Raw genomic sequence first — 23,907 nt, 5'->3', positions numbered from 1 at the left:
AGATGTAGTGTACATTACATTACACTGCATTATATTATATTACATTACACTACACTAAACTACATTACACTACATTAAATTTGCTAACAGTGTTTTAGCTTCTGTTCATTTTACTGCGACAAAACCAAAAAGGAAACAGGTGTGACTGTTTGACAGACGGAAGGAAACCCAGACCCTAATCCAGACCTTAACCCCAAACCCCCGTGAAATAGGCTGTTAAACTTATGACTGAATTTTATTTCAAATGTAATGAAACAAAAGGAAGTCATCCAATCCTTTACCTTTTTTGAATGAAATTAAAATGCATGTGTGGCTGTGCTGTGATTTTCCTTTCTCTTGTCATCAGTAGTGATTTTTCTTTTTTCTACTGAACTGAAATGATTCCACCTTAATTCTCTGATTGAATGACGTAGTGGCAGAGCTGTCTCCTCTCAGGACTGTCTGGTTTTCAATGACCACTAAATTATGAGTCCTTTTTGGAAAAGGTTTCCTTTATTTTGCACTGAATCAAAATAAATCATCCAATTCAGTTTATAAATTGCATTAATTTAAATGATCAGACTAGAATTTGTTTTAATCCCAACAGGTCAAAAGGAGATTTTAACACTAAAGACTATAAATCCTTATTTTGTAAAAACCAAACCACCCTGGGGGGTAGAGTCCAGTCCAGTGGGGGGGTCAGGACCCAACCAGTTCAACCAGGTGACATCAGAATGATGATAAAGTCATCTGGTAACATGGACCCAGCTGTCTTCCCATCGTGACCCCACACCGGACGGCACCATGCTGCTCTCTGCTGGACATTGTAGTTCATTACAAGGACTTTTCTTTCCCAGGTTCATCCAGACGGCAGGAGATCGTCATCATCTGTGTGACGAGAAAGACCCGTAAAAATGACTATAAAAGATCAATTAAATAAAAAATATAAAATATAAAAAATAACATGAAATGAAATAAAGTACATCAGTAAAATTAACAATGATAATTCATCAGATAATAATAAATATTACATGTAGAAAATATGGAGAGAAAATAAAAAACAGGGTTAGGGTTAAGGGTTAGGGGTTAGGGGTTAGGGGTTAGGGGTTAGGGCTAGAAACACAAGTCTATACGTAAGCTTGGACTTTAAAAGTTGATGTGGTGCTTTTAATTTACGTGGCCTAATTTGATTGTCTTGGAGTCTAGGAGCTTCAAACCCTTTTTTCGCCTTTTTAGACTCTGTTAGGATTAGGATTAGGGATAGGGGTTAGGATTAGGGTTAGGATTGGGGGTTAGGATTAGGGGTTAGGGGTTAGCTGGGACATGATCAGCCCCCCTCTGAACTGAAGAAGTCTCTTGGATGAGAGACGAAACGTCTTCAAGAACGTTCTTAACGTCCAGTGGACCTGATGACTGAGAACCTACAGAGACGATTAGGATTAGGGTTAGGATTAGGGTTAGGATTAGGGTTAGGATTAGGGTTAGGATTAGGGTTAGGATTAGGGTCAGGATTAGGGTTAGGATTAGGGTTAGGATTAGGGTTAGGGTTAGGGTCAGGATTAGGGTTAGGATTAGGGTTAGGATTAGGGTTAGGGTTAGGATTAGGGTCAGGGTTACCCAGAGGCTCCACAGGACACGTCTCGGGTGAGTCTGGATGACGTCTGGGTTGCTCATGAGGACGTTGACCGAATGGGTTCTGGTTCTGGTTTCTGCTCCCCCCCAACGTGTCTCAGTCCTCCTTGGGGTGGTCCAGCAGCTCCTGGGTCTGGGTTAGGGGTCAGGGTCAGTCCTCCTTGGGGTGGTCCAGCAGCTCCTGGGTCTGCTGGGCCAGCCTCCTGCGCTGCTCCTGCTGCCTCTTCAGCTGCTCCTCGGCCCTCCTGCTCTGGTAGATCTTGACTCCGGCGAAGGCCAGACACAGGAGGAGGGTCTTCAGGGCCAGGATGTAGAGCAGCACCGGGACGTTGTCCAGCGCCTGGGGACACACCACCAACAGCACCGTCAGCCGTCAGCAGGACAACACGCCCCCCCCACCCCCACCAACAGCTATGGGGGGTCGCCTGTGACGGGAAGAAGCAGCTGCTCCCCCAGTGGAGGGGGGTTCACGTCCCAAATGACCACCGTGAAACCCGACACCAGGAACCGCGTCAGCATTTGAGACCAGAGGACCCCCAGGGGCCCATTGGGGCCAACAAGGACCCACAGGGGCCACGGGGACCAAGTTTGGATCCGGACTGGTTCGGACCCCCCCCCCCACCCACCCTCGATCAGGGTCATGACAATACCGGAAGCTGTTCGTGTCACGACCGCCCCCCCCCCGTGGCGGCGGGATGGGACAACAAACCGTCAAACCGTAAACTCGTTCACCGGACCGTTCACCGGGGCCCCACCGGGGCCTCACCGGACCGTTCACCGGGGCCTCACCGGACCGTTCACCGGGGCCCCACCGGACCGTTCACCGGGGCCTCACCGGACCGTTCACCGGGGCCTCACTGGACCGTTCACCGGGGCCCCACCGGGGCCCCACCGGGGCCTCACCGGACCGTTCACCGGGGCCTCACCGGACCGTTCACCGGGGCCCCACCGGGGCCTCACCGGGGCCTCACCGGGGCCTCCTACCTTCCAGTTGATCATGTTGTCTCCGGTCGTCGGTTCCCGTCGAGCTCCGGTCGAAGCCGCAGGGCTGGAGCCCCTCTGGGGGCGGGGCTTGACGCGACGGGCCAATAGCAACGCAGCCTGTGGACAGCTGATGCGGAAGTAGTGCGACATAAACACGCGAGAGCTCGGACAGGACGTCAACTGGTGACGTCACCACCCCGACAGGCATTCGGGTGTTGGATCGAACCGGCAACCGAATGAACCCGCACCACGTGACCGTCCCGAACCGGTACCGAGCCCACACCACGTGACCGTCCCGAACCGGTACCGAGCCCACACCACGTGACCGTCCCGAACCAGAACCAACTCTTGACTTTGATTCACGATGCAGTAGAAACTACGTCACGCTCGCTGCGTCATCGATGACCGCGGGGAACCGGACGGGATGGATCGACCGGGTTCCGGTCCAGTCCGGTCCATTCACAAGGACCGTCTCCGGGATCCACGCACCTTCATATACCGTTAGTTTCCGGGTTCCTCCGCCAGTCACGGTGGCCGAGAGGTTAAGGCGTTGGACTCGAAATCCAATGGGGTTTCCCCGCACAGGTTCGAATCCTGTTCGTGACGAACTTTTGTGTTCGTGGACAAAACGAAAGAAAAGCTTTTAGGGCGGATGAGTCTGTGGAGGAGAGCAGCCAGAAAGACCCGCTCGGGGGGGGGGGCAACTGTACCAACAGGGTTGGGTAGTGGGGGGTTACCCTACAGGTCATGCTGGACTACAACAGGTGCTCACCTGTGAGGGGAGATGTGAATAAAGGTGAGTTTGGAGTTCATTCTGTTGAACAAAATTTAAAAACGGTTTGACCGTTTTTGAAGTTATTTTTTTTTGTTTCAAATGTTTAAAATAATTCATTAAAAAAAAGACATTTAGATAGAAAAGTGTACAGATAAAGATACGTTCAATTAAGTTCATGTTTATTGTCTTTGTTTTACAAAATCACCAAATGTAAAACCTGTGGGGTAACACTGACACCCACGTCACAGCGGGGCCACATGTAGGGTCACCTGTGGGATCACCTGTGGGGTCAATGGGGTCACCTGTGGGGTGGCATCAGGCTCCTCCATGAAGAGCCAGCGTGTTTTAATTTAATCAACTTCATCTTCTTCTTATCATCCATTCCTGAACATCTATTTTTTGTTTTGAATCATAATAATAATATCCATCCATCCATCCATCCATCCATCCATCCATCCATCCATCCATCCATCATCTGCTGCCGGGTCACGGGGGGCATCAGCCTCATCAGAGATGCCCATACTTCCCTCTCCACAGACACCTGGGGGGATCCCGAGGCGTTCCCAGGCCAGCCGAGAGACATAGTCTCTCCAGCGTGTCCTAGGTCTTCCTCGAGGTCTCCCCCCCGGTAGAACGTGCCCGGAACACCTCCCCAGGGAGGCCTCCAGGAGGCATCCTGAACAGATGCCCGAGCCACTTCAGCTGGCTCCACTCGAGGTGGAGGAGCAGCGGCTCTACTCCGAGCTCCTCCCTGGTGACTGAGCTCCTCACCCTATCTCCAAGGGTTCCCCCCCCCCCACTCTATGGAGTAAACTAATTTCAGCTGCTTGTATCCAGGATCTTGTCCTTTCAGTCATGACCCAAAGTTCATGACCACAGGTGAGAGTAGGAACGTAGATTGATACTTAAATACTTAAACTCCTCCACTTGGGGTAAAGAGTCTCCACCGACCTGCAGAGGGCACACCACCCTTTTCCGGTCCTGAACCATGGCCTCAGATTTAGAGGTGCTGATCTTCATCCCACTCGCGTCACACTCAGCTCCAAACCGTCCCAGTGCAGCTGAAGGTCCAGGTTTGATGAGGCCAACAGGACAACATCGTCTGCAAAAAGCAGAGGTGAAATCCTTTGGTCCCCAAACCGGACTCCTTCTGGATCCTGGCTGCACCTAGAAATTCTGTCCATAAAGATTATGAACAGAACCGGTGATTGAGGGCAGCCCTGTCGGGGTCCAACATGCATCTGGAACAGGTCTGACCACAGCTCCAAGCAGCTGCTTCCACAATGGAGGTGGAGAACATGGTCCACTCTGACTCAATGTCCCCAGCCTCTTGCGGGTTCTGGGAGAAGCTCTTCTGGAGGTGGGAGTTGAAGACCTCACTGACAGAGGGTTCTGTAAGACGTTCCCAACAGACTTTCAAAACATGTTTGGGTCTGCTGAGTCTGTCTGGCCTCCTGCTCTGCCAGCGGATCCAGCTCACCACCAGGTGGTGATCGGTTGACAGCTCTGCCCCTCTCTTCACCCGAGTGTCAAACATACGCAGTCAGAGGTCTGATGATACGACAACAAAGTCGATCATCGACCTCCGACCTAGGGTGTCCTGGTGCCATGTGCACTCATGAATATCCCTGTGGTTGAACAAGGTGTTCATTATGGACAAACTCCTGACTAGCACAGAAGTCCATCCCAATCCCAATCACCCCTTTCCAGGTCTCCCTATCATTGCCCACGTGAGCGTTGAAGTCCCCAAGGAGAACAATGGAGGCCCCAGTCGGAGCACTATTCAATACCCCTCCCAGGGACTCCAACAAGGCCGGGTATTCTACACTGCCATTTGACCCGTAGGCCGAAACAACAGTGACACACCTGTCCCCAACCCGAAGGCATAGGGACGCGACCCTCTCGTTCACCGGGGTGAACTCCAACATATGATATGACGGCTGAGCTGTGGGGCTATAAACAAGCCCACACCAGCCCGCCGCCTCTCACCTTGGGTAACACCAGAAAAGTGGAGAGTCCAGCCCCTCTCAAGGGTTTGGCTTCCAGGGCCCAAGCTGTGGGTGGAGGTGAGCCCGACTATATCTAGTAGGTACCTCTCAACCTCCCTCACAAGCTCTGGCTCCTTTCCCCCCAGTAAGGTGACATTCCATGTCCCTAGAGCTAGACTTTGGGGGGTAGGGTCACTGAGCCCCATGCTGACAACTGCCACCCAATCCACACTGCACCCGTCCCCAAAGGTTTCCTCGGCAGGTGGAGAGACCAGCGGAGGACTCACCACATGTTCTCGTCACCTTCGGGTTGATTATTTTTTTAACATATTTTTCACATCAAGCCCTGCCCCAATCCCAGTCCCCGCCCCCCTCCCTGGCCCCGCCCCCTCCCTGTCCCTGCCCCCCCTGGACATTCAGTGTCTGCTGAAGCCTGAAGGTCTGAACTGAAGCTTCATCTCAACTTAAAATAATGTTTTATTTCATTAAAACCACTGAGGAGCATCAGTACCCCCCCACCAGACAGGACCCCCCCACCAGACAGGACCCCCCCACCAGACAGGACCCCCCCACCAGACCAGCTGACTGCACAAAGCCTTCACCACCTGTCCTCTATCCAGGAGAGGTCCGGGGTCCTGGTCCAGGGTCCTGGTCCGGAGTCCTGGTCCAGGGTCCTGGTCTGCGTTGGTCCCTCATCACCTGTGCCTCAGCAGGTGGGTGTTCCGTCTCTGTGTTTCAGCCATTGGCTGGACGCAGACTGGAGCCCCGCCTTCAGGTGTTGACAGGTGGGTCTGGCGGGGGTCACTGCGTGTGTTTGCTGACGGGGGGGGACACCCACAGAGGAGCTCCTCACCCCCCCACAGTGTGGCCACCGGGCTCCAGCTGTTGGTGCTCAGTAGCGTCCCCTGGGGGGGGTCCTGGACATGATGAGGGGCAGGGAGGCGGAGGACAGGGAGGACACCTCCCAGTAGAGCGAGCGGGACAGGAAGAGCTGGTACAGGATCACCATGGAGATGGACTGGCACAGGACCACGCCCATCGTCACCACCTGGAGACGCAGAAGGTTCAGACAGGGCTGTAGGGGGGGTCACAGACCAATCACAGGCACTCGTGCTCTGATTGGTCAGCGTACGAACCTTCTCCCTCTGGTGGGGGTTGAAGATCACCGACATAAGGAAGAGGACGGGGTGGCAGAGGAACCACAGGAAGCACCCCTACAGGGAACACAGGGGGCAGTGAGGGCCACCCCCGGGCCTAGGGGTCCACAGGGGTGCGGGGGTCCACAGGGGTCGGGGGGGCGGCCTACCTTGGCGAAGCAGAGGTAGAAGTCTCTCTTCAGGGCGCTCCTCTCACTGGAGATGATCTGGTAGAGCAGCGACGCCAGCAGCAGCGCCAGCGCCACCCGCAGGCCCAGGAGGAGACGCCCGGCCACGCCCAGCAGGGCGGGGCCGCTGTGGTGCTCCAGCCCCGCCTCCGACCACTGCTCCCACAGCAGCAGCCCCACCTGCAATGAGAGGGGTCCACGTCAGAGACCCCCCAGGCCCAGACCCAACCCCCTCCCCGAGACCCAGACCCATCCCCCTCAATCAATCGGTCAGTCAATAAGTTAATATGTCAAAAATCAATCAGTCAATTAATCGATCAATCAATAAACCGATCAGTCAGTCAGTCAATCAATGGATCAGTCAACCCCCCAGCCTTGTGCGGTGGGCCTACCTGTGTGAGGACCCCCCCTGCGGCAGCGGCGCTGGAGGCGGGGGAGCGTTCCCACCCCAGGGGTCTGGAGGGGGCCTTCTTGCCCCGGCTGAGGGTCCAACCCAGACCCAGACTCAGCAGCAGGTACAGCATGGACACCTGGGACAACATGTCCCAGACTGCACCGGGGCAAACAGGAAACAATCAACCCCGAGGGCAGGAGAGGCGGAGCCACACATTCATCCAGAGGCGGAGCTACACATTCAGCCAGAGGTGGAGCTACACATTCGGCCAGAGGTGGAGCTACACATTCAGCCAGAGGCGGAGCTACACATTCGGCCAGAGGTGGAGCTACACATTCGGCCAGAGGTGGAGCTACACATTCAGCCAGAGGCGGAGCTACACATTCGGCCAGAGGCGGAGCTACACATTCGGTCAGAGGCGGAGCTACACATTCGGCCAGAGGTGGAGCTACACATTCGGCCAGAGGTGGAGCTACACATTCAGCCAGAGGCGGAGCTACACATTCAGCCAGAGGCGGAGCTACACATTCGGCCAGAGGCGGAGCTACACATTCAGCCAGAGGCGGAGCTACACATTCAGCCAGAGGCGGAGCTACACATTCAGCCAGAGGCGGAGTTATACAAACAGGAACCTACACTCTGCCAGGCTGCCCATCCGCGGAATCCCAAGACCATCACTGGAGAACCTGGAGGGGGGGGACGAGAGGTGATGTGGATCACAGGGGGGACAGGGATGTAGGGGGCAGGAGGGCAGGGAGGCAGGAGGGCAGACATGAGATCTCATGCTGTAGCCTACATAGATTGATGGACATGTAGGTCAGGGTCTACAACACATGTGTTGAACTCAAGGCCCGGGGGCCAAATGTGGCCCTCCACATCATTTAATGTGGCCCATTGAGCATAAAAGGTCAGAGTGTCTAAAAATAAATAGGTCAAAAGCGTGACTAAAACTACATTTCCCACAATGCAGTAGTTCAGCCCATTTTAACTCTGACTAAACGTAGTGAACAAAGTTAATGTCCTAACTTGTGTCTGATGTTATTTTTCTTTATTGATTGATGGTTTGATCCTTGATTGATGGAGTTCTGTGGGTTTAATAACCTGACAAATGAAAAAGATTTATGTTAGAACAGAGAAACAAACAAACATGTTTTTTCTGTCTAACTGTAATGTTTGGAACTAGAATCAGTCAGAAATTCAGTTATTTAACATTAAGGAGTAGTTACATTTAGTTACATTACACTGAGTTACATTTAGTTACATTTATTAGTTACATTAAGGAGTAGTTACATTTAGTTACATTACACTGAGTTACATTAAGTTACATTTATTAGTTACATTAAGGAGTAGTTACATTTAGTTACATTACACTGAGTTACATTTAGTTACATTTATTAGTTACATTAAGGAGTAGTTACATTTAGTTACATTACACTGAGTTACATTAAGTTACATTTATTAGTTACATTAAGGAGTAGTTACATTTAGTTACATTACACTGAGTTACATTTAGTTACATTTATTAGTTACATTAAGGAGTAGTTACATTTAGTTACATTACACTGAGTTACATTTAGTTACATTTATTAGTTACATTAAGGAGTAGTTACATTTAGTTACATTACACTGAGTTACATTTAGTTACATTTATTAGTTACATTAAGGAGTAGTTACATTTAGTTACATTACACTGAGCTACATTTAGTTAGATTTATTAGTTACATTAAGGAGTAGTTACATTTAGTTACATTACACTGAGTTACATTTAGTTACATTTATTAGTTACATTAAGGAGTAGTTACATTTAGTTACATTACACTGAGCTACATTTAGTTAGATTTATTAGTTACATTAAGGAGTAGTTACATTTAGTTACATTACACTGAGTTACATTTAGTTACATTTATTAGTTACATTAAGGAGTAGTTACATTTAGTTACATTACACTGAGTTACATTTAGTTACATTTATTAGTTACATTAAGGAGTAGTTACATTTAGTTACATTACACTGAGTTACATTTAGTTACATTTATTAGTTACATTAAGGAGTAGTTACATTTAGTTACATTACATTGAGTTACATTGAGTTACATTTATTAGTTACATTAAGGAGTAGTTACATTTAGTTACATTACACTGAGTTACATTTAGTTACATTTATTAGTTACATTAAGGAGTAGTTACATTTAGTTACATTACATTGAGTTACATTTAGTTACATTTATTAGTTACATTAAGGTGTAGTTACATATAGTTACATTGAGTTACATTTAGTTACATTACATTGAGTTACATTTAGTTACATTTATTAGTTACATTAAGGAGTACATTTATGTTACATTACATTGCGTTACATTGAGTTACATTACATTCCAGGTGGACAGGTGGCGTAGTGTTAGTGGGACCTACCTGGACAGGTGGGCGTAGTTGCAGAGAGCAGACCCCCCCTGCAGGAACAGCGCTGAGGTCAGGACCTTCAGGACGGGATGCATGGGCCCCCCCTTCCTGAGGGCGTGCCAGAGCGGCTGCAGGTAGATGCAGCCGGCCAGGAAGTAGGAGAGCAGCAACATGAAGTAGAAACTCTGGAGGCCTGCAAGGAGACATCTGAGCTCTAACTGGTCCTGATGGGGGAACTGGTCTACCTGCCTCTAACTGGTCCAGATCAGAATCAGAAAAGGTTTTATTGCCAAGTACAGTAAAAATTACCGTCGAGGAACTTGACGCGGTGTCGGTGCGTAGAAAGGTGGAAGAGAATAATAGTGGAGTTACAGTTTACAGTTCACATTACGGTGAGTTGAGATACTGTATAAGGATGGTGTTTGCAGGCGAAGAAAAGAAGTCCAAACAGTAAACTGTCTTTCCAGAGTGGTGAGGGGCGGATGGTTACCGGGGGGGGGCATTGTTCATGAGGCTGACTGCAGTGGGGAAGAAGCTGTTTTTATGGCGTGAGGTCCTGGTCCGGATGGACCGTAGCCTCTTGCCAGAGGGGAGGGTCTGGAACAGGTTGTGGCCGGGATGAGAGGGGTCAGCGGCAATCCTGGCTGCACGACTGCGGGTCCTTGTGTGGAACAGTTCCTGGAGATGTGGGAGGCTGCAGACGACCACCTTCTCCGCAGAACGGATGACACGCTGCAGCTTGGCCTTGTCCCTGGCCGTAGCTGCAGCAAACCACACTGACATGGAGGAGGTGAGGATGGACTGAATGGTGGCAGTGTAGAAGTTCACCAGTATCTTCACAGGGAGGTGAAACTTCTTCAGCTGCCGCAAGAAATACATCCTCTGCTGAGCCTTCTTGGTGAGGGAGCTGATGTTCTGCTCCCATTTGAGCTCCTGGGTGATGGTGGTACCCAGGAAGCGGAAGGACTCCACAGGGGTCACTGGAGTGTCACAGATGATGATGGGGGGGGGGGGGGCAGGAGGGTCTTTCCTGAAGTCCACTATCATCTCCACTGTTTTGAGAGCGTTGAGCTCCAGGTTGTTCCTGCTGCACCATGATACCAGGAGGTCCGACTCACTTCTGTAGGCCGACTCATCCCCATCAGAGATGAGGCCGATGAGGGTGGTGTCGTCGGCAAACTTCAGGAGTTTGACAGACTGGTGACCAGATGTGCAGCAGTTGGTGTACAGGGAGAAGAGCAGAGGGGAAAGAACCCAGCCTTGAGGGGAGCCAGTGCTGATAGTCCGGGTGTCGGAGACATGCTTCCCCAGCCTCACAAACTGCCGTCTGTCTGTCAGGAAGTCCGTGATCCACCTGCACATGGAGTCGGGCACGTTCAGCTGGGAGAGTTTGTCATGGGGCAGAGCTGGGACAATCGTACTGAAAGCAGAGCTGAAGTCCACAAACAGAATCCTGGCGTAGGATCCTGGGGAGTCCAGGTGCTGGAGGACAAAGTGTAGCGCCATGATTACAGCATCGTCTACAGATCTGTTGGCTCTGTAGGCGAACTGTAGAGGGTCCAGGAGGTTGCCAGTGATGTCCTTGAGGTGGGTCAGGACAAGGCGCTCAAAGGACTTCATGACCACAGATGTCAGAGCGACGGGTCTGTAGTCGTTAAGTCCTGTGATCCTTGTCTTCTTGGGGACTGGGACAATGGCTGAAGTCTTGAAGCACGCTGGTACGTGACAGGTCTCCAGTGAGGTGCTGAAGATCTGAGTGAACACCGGAGCCAGCTGGTTGGTGCAATGCTTCAACGTGGAGGGAGAGACGGAGTCTGGGCCTGCAGCCCTGCGGTGGTTGAGTCGTTGGAAGAGACTCCTCACCTCTCCTTCTTTGATAAGGAGAGGTGTGGGGAGGGGGGGTGGCGCTGAGTTGTGGGGCTGCTGTGAAGGACCCAATGAGACAGTGGGGGAGGGGATGGGGCTGCTGACCAGTGGCTGGTCGTTGATAGTGATGGGGGCGTCAGGTCTGTCCCATTGTCTTTCAAAACGACAGTAATAGTCGTTAAGGCTGTTGGCCAGACGTAGGTCGTTGACAGAGTGGGGGGGGGCTCTAGGCTTGTAATTGGTGATAGCTTTGAGCCCTTTCCAGACAGAAGCAGAGTCATAAGCTGAGAATTGTTCTTCCGTTCTCTTACCATATGCAGATTTGGCTCTTTTCACCTCCTTACCAAATCTGTACTTGGCCTCCTTGTATCTGTCTCTGTCCCCACTTCTGAATACAGCCTCCTCTGACCTGAGCCTTCTGAGTCTGGCTGTGAACCAGGGTTTGCCGTTGTTGTAGCTAACCCTGGTGCGTGTTGGGATGACGCTGTCCTCACAGAAGGTGGTGTAGGACGTCAGTGTCCGTGTACTCATCTAGGCTGTTGGTGGCAGACCTAAACACATACCAGTCTGTGCAGTCCAGACACTCCTGAAGTTCTTCCACTGCATCACTGGTCCACTTCTTGGATGTCCTAACAGGTTTGCAGAGCTTTAATTTCTGCTTGTAGGCAGGAACCAGATGCACCATGATGTGGTCGGACTGGCCCAGTGCAGCACGGGGAACAGCGTGGTACGCACCGCTGATTGTGGAGTAGCAGTGGTCCAGGACGTTCCCTTCTCTGGTGGGGAACTGGATGAGCTGCTTGAACTTTGGGAGGTCTTGGGAGAGATTACCTTTGTTAAAATCCCAGAGGACAGTAACCAAGGTGTCCTGGTGTGTACGTCCTGCTCTCAGTATCTCGTCGGTCAGCGCGCGCTGCGCCTCGCGCACGTTAGCTTCCGGCGGGATGTAAACACCGACGAGAATGAATGAGGACAACTCGCGGGGCGAGTAGGTAGAAGGGCTTGCAGTTGATGATGAGGGCTTCCAGGTCCGAGAACATAGCTGAGTTAGTACTGTCACATCGTTGCACCAGCCGTTGTGGATGTAAAAGCAAATTCCACCTCCTTTCGTTTTGCCGGAAAGCGCCGTGTTCCCCTCCGCTCTGTAGAGTTCGAACCCGTTCTGGTGAAGCACAGAGTCCGGAATGAGATCGCACAGCCACGTTTCCGTAAAGCACAAAACGCAGGACGTGGAAAAATCCCTGTTGGTGTTTAGCAGCAGGCTCAGCTCGTCCATTTTGTTGCAGAGTGAGCGCACGTTAGAGAGGAATATCCCAGGGAGCGCTGTGCGTAGTCCACGCCGGCGGAGACGCACCAGCGCACCTGAGCGCTTTCCTCTTCTGCGGCGTCTCACCTTGCTGCGAGCCTCCTTGGTCAGGATTGGCAATAAAATTGCAGTTGAGGCCAGGAAAGTGGGAAATAAATCCTCCGGAGTAGTAGCTCTGATGGCCATGAGAGCTTCCCTGGAGTAGTAGCCATCAGAGTGGCAGAAAACCGAATTAAAGCTCAAAAGAAGAAAAACGAGGGCGCACCGAAACACCGAGGCGGCCATCCGCGGCGCCGTCAGTGACCAGTTCCCCCATGGAAGATCGATGGGGAAACTGGTCTACCTGCCTCTAACTGGTCCTGATGGGGGAACTGGTCTCACCTGCCTCATCGGCGCTGAAGTGGTCCAGAGGATTTCCAGCTGAGTCAACGTTCATCAGCAGGACGGTGAAGCTGATGTCATCATGGGAAGAAACCAGTTCATCGTCCTGAAGAGAAGAAACATGGAAGGTCTCACCTGACAGTTAGAGGACAGACAGGGGGCGGGGCCAGTCTCACCTGACAGGTAGAGCAGCGGTCCCCAACCTTTTTTGCGCCACGGACCGGTTTCATCTAAGACAATATTTTCACGTACCGGTCTTCATTTGCTCGATAATCGTTAATGACTCCAGGACAGCTGTAGTCTAATAATAAATCAGTGGTTTTATGTAAAATGTAGACATCAACAGACAATAAACAAACATTTTTTCATAAATTGATAATCAACATCTCTATTTCGTCTCTGTAAACGAAATAATTATAAAAAATAATTACATTAAAAACTCGATTCAAGTGACTGCACTGATGAGGTTTATTTAGAAATTTGTCGACTTACAATCAGTTCATTCAACGCAGGAGAAATATTGATCATTTCCAATAGAAAGGTGAACAAGTCAATCAAATAATAGTAATTACAATAATGAGAATTAGTGGATGGGGACCGCTGGTCTAGGGGTAACGGAGACAATGACCCCTGAAGTGTGTACCATATGTCTGCCCTTCTCCAGTTTGGTTTGGTTTTCGGTCACAGCAGAAAATCGCTTCACAAAGACAGGAGGTTGAAATGGAAGCAGGGTTTTCCATCCTTTTTGGGCGATCTCAGGATAATCTGCCTCGACTTTAATCCAGAACACTGGTGCGTTTATGGGCGCTTCATTGTGTGTGTGTTGATAACCTGTCACGTGACCGAGACCCGTCAAGCGGGACAGACGCATGAATTAGTCAGTGCGTCATTCCACACAGACGTCACTTTTCAAACTTAACGTCTTTCAGACTCCGAAATAAATAAAACGGAAGTAAATAAGTTCTTCTTTCTGAGCGGCCCGGTACCAAATGACCCACGGCCCGGTACCGGTCCGCGGCCCGGGGGATGGGGACCACTGAGGTAGAGGACAGACAGGGGGTGGGGCCGGTGTCACCTGACAGGTAGGGGACAGACAGGGGGCGGGGCCGTCTCACCTGACAGGTGTACTTGTCGGCATATAGGGCGCTCCAGACTGTAGGCGTGGCCTGGTGGGGGATGGACTGGTTGTGTTCTTGTTCGCTGAGCCAGACTGAAACAGAACTAAGAGTCACCACATCATCTTCATCAGCACGATATCACCATCATCATCTTCATCATCATTACCATCGTCATCATCATCATCATCACCATCATCATCACCACCATCATCATCATCACCATCATCATCACCATCATCACCACTATCATCATCATCATCCTCACCATCATCATCATCACCATCATCACCACCATCATCACCATCATCATCTTCATCATCATCACCACCATCATCATCATCACCTGGTCTTGTGCTAGCTATTCGCCACTTCGCCATAGGCGAAGTAAATTCCAGATTGGCTACCAGGTTTCTAGACTGTGTAGCCACAGTGGCGTTCTTATTTTTAGGGAAAAAAGGCTAAAACTTACAACTTTTTCGCTCACTAGCGGCGCTCTCTATTTCGCTAGCGAGCACCGCTAGCGCCGGTACTTCCGCTAGCGAGCGGCGCAAGCGAAAATAGCGCCGCTATTTCCGCATGCCGACGGAATTTAGCCGAAGTGAGCCGAACGCTCCCGATCATTAAATATGCACTCGGGTCATGACCTCCTCTCGTCCAATGAAAAACAAAATATTGTTTTTTTACAAGCTGAACCCGTGAATTGGTGTAAGACAAGGAGAGGACCATCGATCAAAAGAATCCAGTGTTTTCTAGTAGAGTTTGTGTTAAAGTCCTCATTAACAAACAAATGGTGAATGCTGAGAGGGGGGGTGGAGACAGACTGATCAGAAGGTCAATGAAAGATATTATCAATACTTTTTTATAGTCTTATACTTTTGTTCCCTCTGACCAGCAGGAATAACCAGCGATGATGTAAATGTGTTTTCACCTCGCTTGATGTTTTATATGTCTTTTTAAATTGAAATGAAAAATCATGTTATTGAATTAAAAAACTAAACTAAACTAAACTCTGTCATACCAATGGTGTTGGTGGAGGTCAGAGTTGAAATGTCTTCTAGTCTCAGTAAACTACCAGTAAACACTGAGTAATATTTAGTCTGACTGTATCTTCACAGAGTGAATGAAGTTTTCAATGGTTGAATCTCACATTCATTCCTGCATAAAGTAGGACAGAAATAAAGAGAGTTCAGCTCCAGCTGCTGGCTTTAGGGGGTTTTTGGAGGTAAACTGAACACAAGATTTTGTCCTCAGAATGCAGGAAAACAACCCTGTTTTCTAAAACATTTCCCGAGGGACGCCCCCCCACAACGGGCGTTGGTTGTCCCCGCACTGCACCACTGTCTTGGACACAGAGTGTGGCCTTTTGTGGCTTACTCAATTCTTTTACACTGAGCCACAGTGGCTTAGTCACACTAGCTCCTGGTGCAAGACCAGGTCACCATCACCACCATCATCACCATCATCACCATCAGCATCGCCATCATCATCATCCTCATCACCATCATCATCATCATCATCACAACATTCCACCATCATCACCATCATCATCATCATCATCATTATCACCATCATCACCATCACCATCTTCTTTACCATCATCACCACAACATCGTCATCACCATCATCCTCATCATCATCATCATCATCACCATCATCACCACCATCACCATCTTCATCACCATCATCATCATCACCACCATCACCATCATCACCATCATCATCATCATCATCCTCATCATCATCATCACCATCATCATCACCATCATCATCATCATCATCACCATCATCATTATCATCATCACCATCATCATCACCATCATCATCACCATCATCATCATCATCACCATCATAAACACCATCATCACGGCTCAGTGATCTTACTGGTGAACTGGTCTTACTGGTGAACTGGTCTTACTGGTGAACTGGTCTTACTGGTGAACTGGTCTTACTGGTGAACTGGTCTTACTGGTGAACTGGTCTTACTGGTGAACTGGTCTTACTGGTGAACTGGTCTTACTGGTGAACTGGTCTTACTGGTGAACTGGTCTTACTGGTGAACTGGTCTTACTGGTGAACTGGTCTTACTGGTGAACTGGGCTCGGGCCAGCCTCTCAGAGCAGCCCAGGTGGTCCAGGTTGGGGTCGGGGTCCTGGAACAGGAGCAGCCGGGCCTCCTTCAACTGGACCAGGGCGGTGGTTTCCAGCCTGCAGACCAGCAGCCCGCCGTCCCCTGCAGAGACACCGGTGAACCTGAGCTACACATGCTAATGCTAGCAGCCTGTGTGGTGACCCGCTGCCATGGCGATGGGCCACCCCACGTGTGCTAGGTTTTAGGGCGTATGACACACTGAAGGGTTCGGGCCCTCTGGGCTCCTGTGGGTCTGGACCCCCTCAAGTGTTCCACTGTGACCATGGAGGCCGTCACATGTGGCGTAAGGACCACCAATGAACCGTCAGGACCCCGGGTTCCGGCTCAGGACCCGTTCCAACAGGATATCAGAACAGCTGTTCCACCCAGAGCCTGTCTTTGTGTTAGAACATCACAATGAAACTGATGCTGGGAGAGAGAAGTCATGGGGGGGGGACACGCCTGACAGTGACGTCATGTTAGTGAAACCTGGATCTGAGTCTGGATCTGGATCTGGATCTGGATGTGGATGTGGATCTGGATTGTGGATCTGGATGTGGATCTGGATGTGGATCTGGATTGTGGATCTGGATGTGGATTGTGGATCTGGATGTGGATCTGGATGTGGATCTGGATGTGGATCTGGATTGTGGATCTGGATGTGGATCTGGATGTGGATCTGGATGTGGATCTGGATGTGGATCTGGATGTGGATCTGGATGTGGATCCGGATGTGGGCCCGGCTCTGCCCCCCCGGACTCACCTCGGTACGTGAACCTGGTGATGAACTGGCCGTTCTTCTGTCTCGCGGCTTTGCTCCTAAAAAGTCCCGTGACGGTTTTCCCACGAGCCTCCAAACCGAGCATCACCATGGCAACGAAGGACGCCACGAAAGGCGACATTTTGACAGGGAGCATTTTCCACAATACCGACAAATGAACACAAACCAGCGTTCAATGAGCCACGAAGCCCGAAGGACCGGCGGGTCAAGTCCACCCGCCGCCGCCAGGAAACTGCTGCCGGTTTCAAAGTAAAGGTCCTGTGTCTCTGGAGGGACTCACGGAAACACAACCAAAAATAAACAGTTAATTCTGCAGGACGTGAATGAGGGAAGAAGGACACGTTTACGGGAAATATTTGGAAAATACTATAAAAATCAAAACCTTCAGAAAAGACGATCGAAATATTAAAATTAAAAACTAGCTCCTCAAACGCTTTTATTTTGAAAATAATACTCGGAAACGGTAGACCCGTCGAGTTGTGTCTGCTTTATCCGGTGGGCGGGGTCTACATGGGTGGGCGGGGTCTAGTTTCATTGATTCGAGATTCCCCCAATCGCACGGCGGGTCCTGGCCTTGTTTTCCGGAACAACCAATGAGAGATAAGCTTGTGACGCAGCCTGGTGACCCGCCCCCTTCAGACGTGTCAACACGGCCGTAAAGGAGCGGCGGTGTGTCGTAAAGCCCACACCGCTTCAGCGGCACCAACCGGACCGGTCGTGTCACGGAGCGGAGCGGCGGTCGGGACCCGGGATGGAGTTCAGCAGGACGGTGCTGGTCACCGGGGGCTCCGGGTTCATGTGAGTCCACAGCACCGGCACCGGAAGTCACTCCGTTTCATGACGTCACCGCACAGAACCGGGTCGGTGGTTTTCTGTAGTCCCGTTAGAACCCGACCGGACCCGCTAATGAGAACATACCGACCCGAACACCCGTCCGTGTTCCGGGCGGACCCCCTCACACCCGGCGGGGCGTTCAGGTGCGTCGGGACGTTTGATGACCGGTCATTAATGCAGTTTGCTGCCAATCAGGAAGCGGAAGGAAATGTGACGTAACCACGTGTGCTCACGTCACTAATGCGTCACTGATCACATGTCTCACTCTCACTGACACACACACACACACACACACACACACACACACACACTGATCGCTCACCTCTGCTTCCAGCGGCTCCCACCTGGTGTGTTCACTGGTTCACACACACCCCGACTGGAGGATCATCAACCTGGACAATGTAAGTGTGTGTGTGTGTGTGTGTGTGTGTGTGTGAGAGAGAGACGTGTGTGACCCTCCTCTGGTTGTTGCCCCCCCCCCCCCCCCCAGCTGGACTACTGCTGCAGCCCCAGGAGTCTGGGGAGCGTTGAGGACCGACCCAACTACAGCTTCATCAGGGTGAGTCTGGGGGGGGTCTGTCCACAGGCGGGTCTGTCTCCAGGGGGGGTCTGTCCTCACAGGGGGGGGTCTGTCTGTCTGTCTGCCACAGGGGGACGTCTGTGACCCCCCCCTGGTGAACCACCTCTTCTCCATGTTGGACATCGACGTGGTTTTCCACCTGGCGGCTAAAACACACGTTGGTGAGTCCAGGTGGGTGGGGCCATGTGGGCGGGGCTTCCTGTGGGCCGTCTCAGCAGACTGTCTTGTGATTGGTCAGAGTCGTCGTTTGACAGCCCTGCTAGCTTCCAGCACGTCAACGTGGGCGGGACCAGGGTGCTGCTGGGGGCCAGCCAGGAGGCGCGGCACCGCCCCCAACGTTTCATCTACGTCAGCACCGACGAGGTGTACGGGGCCAGCCTGGACCAGGTAGACCGGACCGGACCCGGGCTCTGGACCCGGGGTACTAGACCCGGGCTCCGGACCCCTGCTCTGGGGGTCGTGGTCTGACACGTGGTTGTTGTGTGCAGGTGTTTGACGAGAACAGCCCCCTGAGCCCGTCCAACCCGTACTCCGTCACCAAGGCAACCGCCGACAGCCTGGTGGAGTCCTACTGGAACCAGTACCAGGTACAGAACCAGGACCCTGCAGGAACACGTCTTCTGTTAGCCCAGCAGCTAGCAGCTAATAGCCTAGCAGCTAATAGCCTAGCAGCTAGTAGCCTAGCAGCTCGTAGTCTAGCAGCTAATAGCCTAACAGCTAGTAGCCCAGAAGCTAGCAGCTAGTAGCCTAGCACTAGCTCCTCTCACCTGTCTGAAGTAGGGCGTGGCAGGTGGCAGAGGGTTACAGTCATGTGACTCTCAGCTGTCATGAACCTGATCGTGTAGTTTGTGGGCTGGGCCACCAGGACTGATCCGTTCTGGTCCAGAGCCCTGGTGGTCCAGCTGGTCCAGTCCAGAGCCCTGGTGGTCCTGGTGGTCCAGCCAGTCCAGAGCCCTGGTGGTCCTGGTGGTCCAGCCAGTCCAGAGCCCTGGTGGTCCAGCCGGTCCAGTCCAGAGCCCTGTTGGTCCTGGTGGTCTAGCCGGTCCTTTCTCACGCGTCCGTCTGTCTGCAGCTCCCCGTCATCATCACCAGGAGCAACAACGTCTACGGGCCGCGGCAGCACCCTGAGAAGGTAGGTGTGACGCAGCGATCTGATTGGCGAGCGGCGCCGGGGGCGGAGCGTTCTAACCAGGAACCTGCTGGACTTCCAGGTCATCCCCAGGTTCCTGTCTCTGCTGCACAGGAACAGGAAGTGGTAGGTGTGGCTCTGTGGGAGGTGAAAGCAGAGCGCTTCCAGGTAGTGACACACCCCCTCTGCCGCAGCACCATCCAGGGGACCCTCCCCAAATCCAGGCACTTCCTGTTTGTGGATGATGTCATCAGCGCCTTGCTGTTGCTCCTGGAGGAAGGGACGGTGGGAGAAATCTACAACGTGGGGACGAGCGTTGAGATTCCCATCATGCAGCTGGCCAGGGAACTCGTGAGGATGGTGGGTTCAGACGCGGCTCCGTCACGGGACTCGAACCCGCAACCCGAACCAGTCTGAACCCGTGTGTCTGCAGGTCAAGCAGGTTCCGGACCCGGAGGTGGACGACTGGCTGGAGTTCGTCCCCGACAGGTGAGCCTCGGGGGGCGTCTGGGGTCCCTCCCAGCTGATGTGTGGCGCTGACCTTTGACCTGTCCCTGCAGGCCGTGTGTGGACCTGCGTTACCCAATCAGCTGTGAGAAGCTGCGGCGGCTGGGTTGGAGCCCCCAGGTGTCCTGGACCACCGGCATCCGGCAGACGGGTTCGTACGACAAGTGCCGTCGGCGCCATCAGAACCGTGTGCCCTGCCCTGGAGGCGGGACCTTCTCAAAGGCGGCGGCCAATCACAGCTATCGTGTTTCACTGTGATTAGTCAGCGTTTCTACCGCAGAGGACCGAGACTCCTGTCTGCTAGCACAACGTTAGCATTAGCATGACAGGTGCTAACGGCCACTAGCAGACAGGTGCTAACGGCCACCAGCAGACAGGTGCTAACGGCCACTAGCGGACAGGTGCTAACGGCCACCAGCAGACAGGTGCTAACGGCCACCAGCGGACAGGTGCTAACGGCCACTAGCAGACAGGTGCTAATGCCGTTAGCACAGGTTGTTGAGGCGGTGTGAGGAGCTGCTAACGTTCTTTCTCTTCCAGTGAAATGGTACCAGGACAACCCAGACTTCTGGTCAGACTCAGGCCAGGACCACGGACCAATGAGAGGCCAGGACCACGGACCAATGAGAGGCCAGGACCACGGACCAATGAGAGGCCAGGACCACGGACCAATGAGAGGCCAGGACCACGGACCAATGAGAGGCCAGGACCACGGACCAATGAGAGGCCAGGACCACGGACCAATGAGAGGCCAGGACCACGGACCAATGAGAGGCCAGGACCACGGACCAATCAGAGGCCAGGACCACGGACCAATCAGAGGCCAGGAAGAGATGGCTCCTGACAGCTAGCTGTTCCTGCTTCAGCTCAGGTTCCAGCTGGACCCCGAGAACTTTGTCCTCAGGTGTGGGGGGGTGGGCCAATGGACTCCATTCGAGGGGTGGAATGAGACGAACAGCTGGTCTGTTGAGACCGCCCCCTGTGATGATGTCACAACCCTGTCACCAACACACACACACAACTCTAAGACGCTGAGGTGAGACCAGACAGGTGGAGTCACGACCAACCAATCAAGTTCAATCAAGTCTTATTTTATGGCTCGTAGTCGTGGTAACAGACCTTCTAAAGCGCTTTAACAGACAGACCCAACAGGACCCTCCAGAGCCTCAGAGACGGTGGTGGGAAAAACTCCCTCATTGAGGAAGAAACTCCGGGCAGGACCCAGACTCTGGAGGGCGGCCATCTGCCTTGACCAGTTGGGTGGAAAAGAAAGGTCAGAACCTGGTCTCTGGTACTGGTCCTGGTCAGAACCTGGTCTCTGGTACTGGTCCTGGTCAGAACACGGACAGCAGCATTCTGGATTAGTTGAAGAGTCTTCAGCGACTTTTTGGGGCAGCCTGAGAAAAGTGCGTTACAGTAATCTAGTCTGGAAGTGATGAAAGCGTGGATTAATTTCTCTGCATCACTCCGTTTTAAAATATGTCTGATTTTAACAACGTTTGAGATGGAAAAAGGCCGTTCTAGAAACCTGCTTAATGTGTGTGTTAAACCAGAGATCCTGGTCAAAGATAACACCTAGGTTCCTCGCAGTGGTTTGGGCCTCAAACGTGACGCCATCCAAGGTTATTACATCACTGGGCACTACATCCCCAACAGTTTTTGGGCCGAGCACAACAACCTCAGTTTTATCAGAATTGAGATACAAAAAGTTTTTGGTCATCCAATCTTTAATCCCTTTGATACACGCCTGTAATTTGCACAACTGGCTGACTTCGTCAGGTTTAATCCAGAGATATAATTGCGTATCATCGGTATAACAATGGAAGTTGATGGAGTGTTTCCTTATCAAATTACCCAGAGGAAGCATTTACAAGATAAATAGTATTGGACCAAGAACCGGGCCTTGAGGAACTCCATAACTAACTGTAGTTGGCTGAGAGGAGTTGTTATTAACGTGAACAAACTGGGAACGGTCAGTTAAATAGGACTTAAACCACATCAGTGCTGATCCCTTAATACCAATTGTTTGGTCCAGACGTGCCAGAAGAATATTGTGGTCAATTGTGTCAAACGCCGCACTGAGGTCCAAGAGAACCAGTCTAGAAACAAGTCCTCTGTCTGAAGCGGTTAGAAGGTCGTTGCTAACCTTGACAAGTGCTGTTTCCGTACTGTGATGTTCCCTGAAACCTGACTGGAAATTCTCTAATAAACTGTTGGATTTAAGAAAATCACAGAACTGATTAGCGACTATTTTCTCCAAGATCTTAGATAAAAACGGGATATTTGAGATGGGTCGGTAATTATTTAGAACAGTAGGGTCCAGGTTAGGTTTGATTACAGCTACTTTAAAGGGCCGTGGTACGGATCCAGATGATGACAGGTTCATTATGAACACTTCACTGTGTGGACCTGGACTTCCTACTGGAGCTTCAGGCACACACACACACACACACACACACACACACACACACTTTGGTCTGTAAATCCTTTATTGTGAACTCTCGTGCGTCTCGTGCTCTAAACTAATACATGAAGCAAACCTACGGGTCAGGTGGGGGCGCTCTTCCACAGTGGGGGGGTCTGGCCAGTCAGGAGCAGGACACGTGTCATTCCACGAGGCAGCACACGTTACACGTGTGTTCAGGTGTGGGTTGTGTTGTTTGGGGCCCCTCCCCCTCCCCTTATGTCTTTTTTTGGGGCCTGCAATGCATTGTGGTCCACTGAGGCTCCTCTAGTGGACACATGGAGTGAAAGTACAGGCAGCTAAAGCCACTGTCATGCAGGATGAAGACCCTCTGATTGGCCAGAAGCTCCTCCAATGAGCATCAACACACTGACGCCTGAAAATATGCAAATCACAACAACTAGAACAGTTAATCCAAACGGTCACGACAACGGTTACCGGGTTACCGGTTTAACGGGTTACCGGTTTAACGGGAAGGAAACTGAAAGCAGACGTGTGACGGGTGTTTTTTGTACTGCGTTATTTAGGTTTTTTTTACAAAATGCTCTTTGACGGAACGTTTTTGTCTTTAATCCAAACCTTGGCAGATGATGGGCGTCGTCTCCAATTCTGTCAGCCAATCAGACGTCTGGATGTTTCTCATCGGTTACAGGTTGATGGATCTGGTTCAGGTTTGGCTGCAGGACGTTTCCCTCCACACGTCACTGGGGGGGGGGGTCACAGCGAGGGGGCACCGCCGGGCCCTCCCTCTGGGGCCAGCCCCCCCCCCCTCTGGGCCCCCCTAGTGACACGTGAAGAGAAACCCCCCCCACAGCTGCAACGTGATGGATAAAAAGCTCACACTACCCCAGAAAAATAGAAATTTTCACGGACACCAGTGACTCAACATTCAGGTTTGTTTTCTGTCTTTTGGTCTCTTTGTAAAATATTAACTTTCATATGAAGTTTATAAAAATAAAGATTTCCCCCCCGCAGCACGGGTCACACCTGGTGAACCCAAGCCCACCTGGCCCCCAAACAAACACTTTGACACCCAAAAGAAGAAGCTCACCTCACACGAGCATGGGGGATGGAGGGTTGGGGGGGGAGAGGGGGGGCACAGGCACACGGCGCCGTGGAGGGGGGTGGGAGGGGGGGCATAGCACCATAATTAAAGTCAATGCGCTGGCAGCGAGCCGCTCCCACTGACAGGTAAGTTACCGGAACGACGCACAACGGTCCGCACTGACACGAGCAAGGTGTCTGTTGCCATGGTAACGTAGAGACTATCAGCGCTCACGGCGGGGGCGGGGCATCACGCTTCAGGTTAAGGCATCAAAAGGTTTTCAAAAGTTCTCCA

General features: G+C 51.7%; 3 protein-coding genes and 1 non-coding gene across 6 annotated transcripts; 2 read left to right on the top strand and 2 right to left on the bottom strand.

Moving 5' to 3' along the window:
* Positions 1–209: 209 nt before the first annotated feature.
* LOC137591452 (small integral membrane protein 11-like) lies at positions 210–2,760 on the bottom strand. The gene is made up of 3 exons (XM_068309459.1): positions 2,596–2,760; positions 1,597–1,951; positions 210–867 (listed from the first exon to the last, which is right to left on the bottom strand). The coding sequence occupies exons 1-2, from the start codon at positions 2,743–2,745 to the stop codon at positions 1,763–1,765; spliced, it is 339 nt and encodes a 112-aa protein (XP_068165560.1). The 5' UTR covers positions 2,746–2,760; the 3' UTR covers positions 210–867; positions 1,597–1,762.
* A 359-nt stretch (positions 2,761–3,119) lies between these two features.
* trnas-cga (transfer RNA serine (anticodon CGA)) lies at positions 3,120–3,201 on the top strand. The gene has a single exon. It is a non-coding gene; the product is annotated as a tRNA-Ser (tRNA).
* A 2,712-nt stretch (positions 3,202–5,913) lies between these two features.
* On the bottom strand, positions 5,914–17,269 carry gpr180 (G protein-coupled receptor 180). 3 transcript variants are annotated; one of them, XM_068309465.1, is made up of 11 exons: positions 17,037–17,269; positions 16,232–16,375; positions 14,144–14,238; positions 13,029–13,134; positions 9,488–9,668; positions 8,103–8,177; positions 7,713–7,762; positions 7,075–7,232; positions 6,665–6,862; positions 6,495–6,572; positions 5,914–6,406 (listed from the first exon to the last, which is right to left on the bottom strand). In XM_068309465.1, exons 1-11 carry the CDS (start codon positions 17,188–17,190, stop codon positions 6,251–6,253), a joined length of 1,395 nt encoding a protein of 464 aa, XP_068165566.1. In that variant the 5' UTR covers positions 17,191–17,269; the 3' UTR covers positions 5,914–6,250. The 3 variants fall into 3 exon arrangements, with proteins under 3 accessions (XP_068165566.1, XP_068165568.1, XP_068165567.1); XM_068309467.1 differs by lacking the exon at positions 6,495–6,572; XM_068309466.1 differs by lacking the exon at positions 8,103–8,177.
* Positions 17,270–17,640: 371 nt separating this feature from the next.
* Positions 17,641–22,322, top strand: LOC137591392 (dTDP-D-glucose 4,6-dehydratase-like). Its single transcript, XM_068309350.1, has 12 exons — positions 17,641–17,852; positions 18,223–18,289; positions 18,379–18,447; positions 18,539–18,629; positions 18,707–18,855; positions 18,957–19,055; positions 19,541–19,600; positions 19,680–19,723; positions 19,792–19,957; positions 20,031–20,086; positions 20,158–20,255; positions 20,645–22,322. The coding sequence occupies exons 1-12, from the start codon at positions 17,806–17,808 to the stop codon at positions 20,953–20,955; spliced, it is 1,257 nt and encodes a 418-aa protein (XP_068165451.1). The 5' UTR covers positions 17,641–17,805; the 3' UTR covers positions 20,956–22,322.
* The last annotated feature ends 1,585 nt before the right edge of the window (positions 22,323–23,907 follow it).

The sequence above is a fragment of the Antennarius striatus genome, chromosome 24 (assembly GCF_040054535.1).
Source record: "Antennarius striatus isolate MH-2024 chromosome 24, ASM4005453v1, whole genome shotgun sequence".
NCBI classification, from domain to species: domain Eukaryota; kingdom Metazoa; phylum Chordata; class Actinopteri; order Lophiiformes; family Antennariidae; genus Antennarius; species Antennarius striatus.
This window is presented reverse-complemented; position numbering and strand designations above follow the sequence as displayed.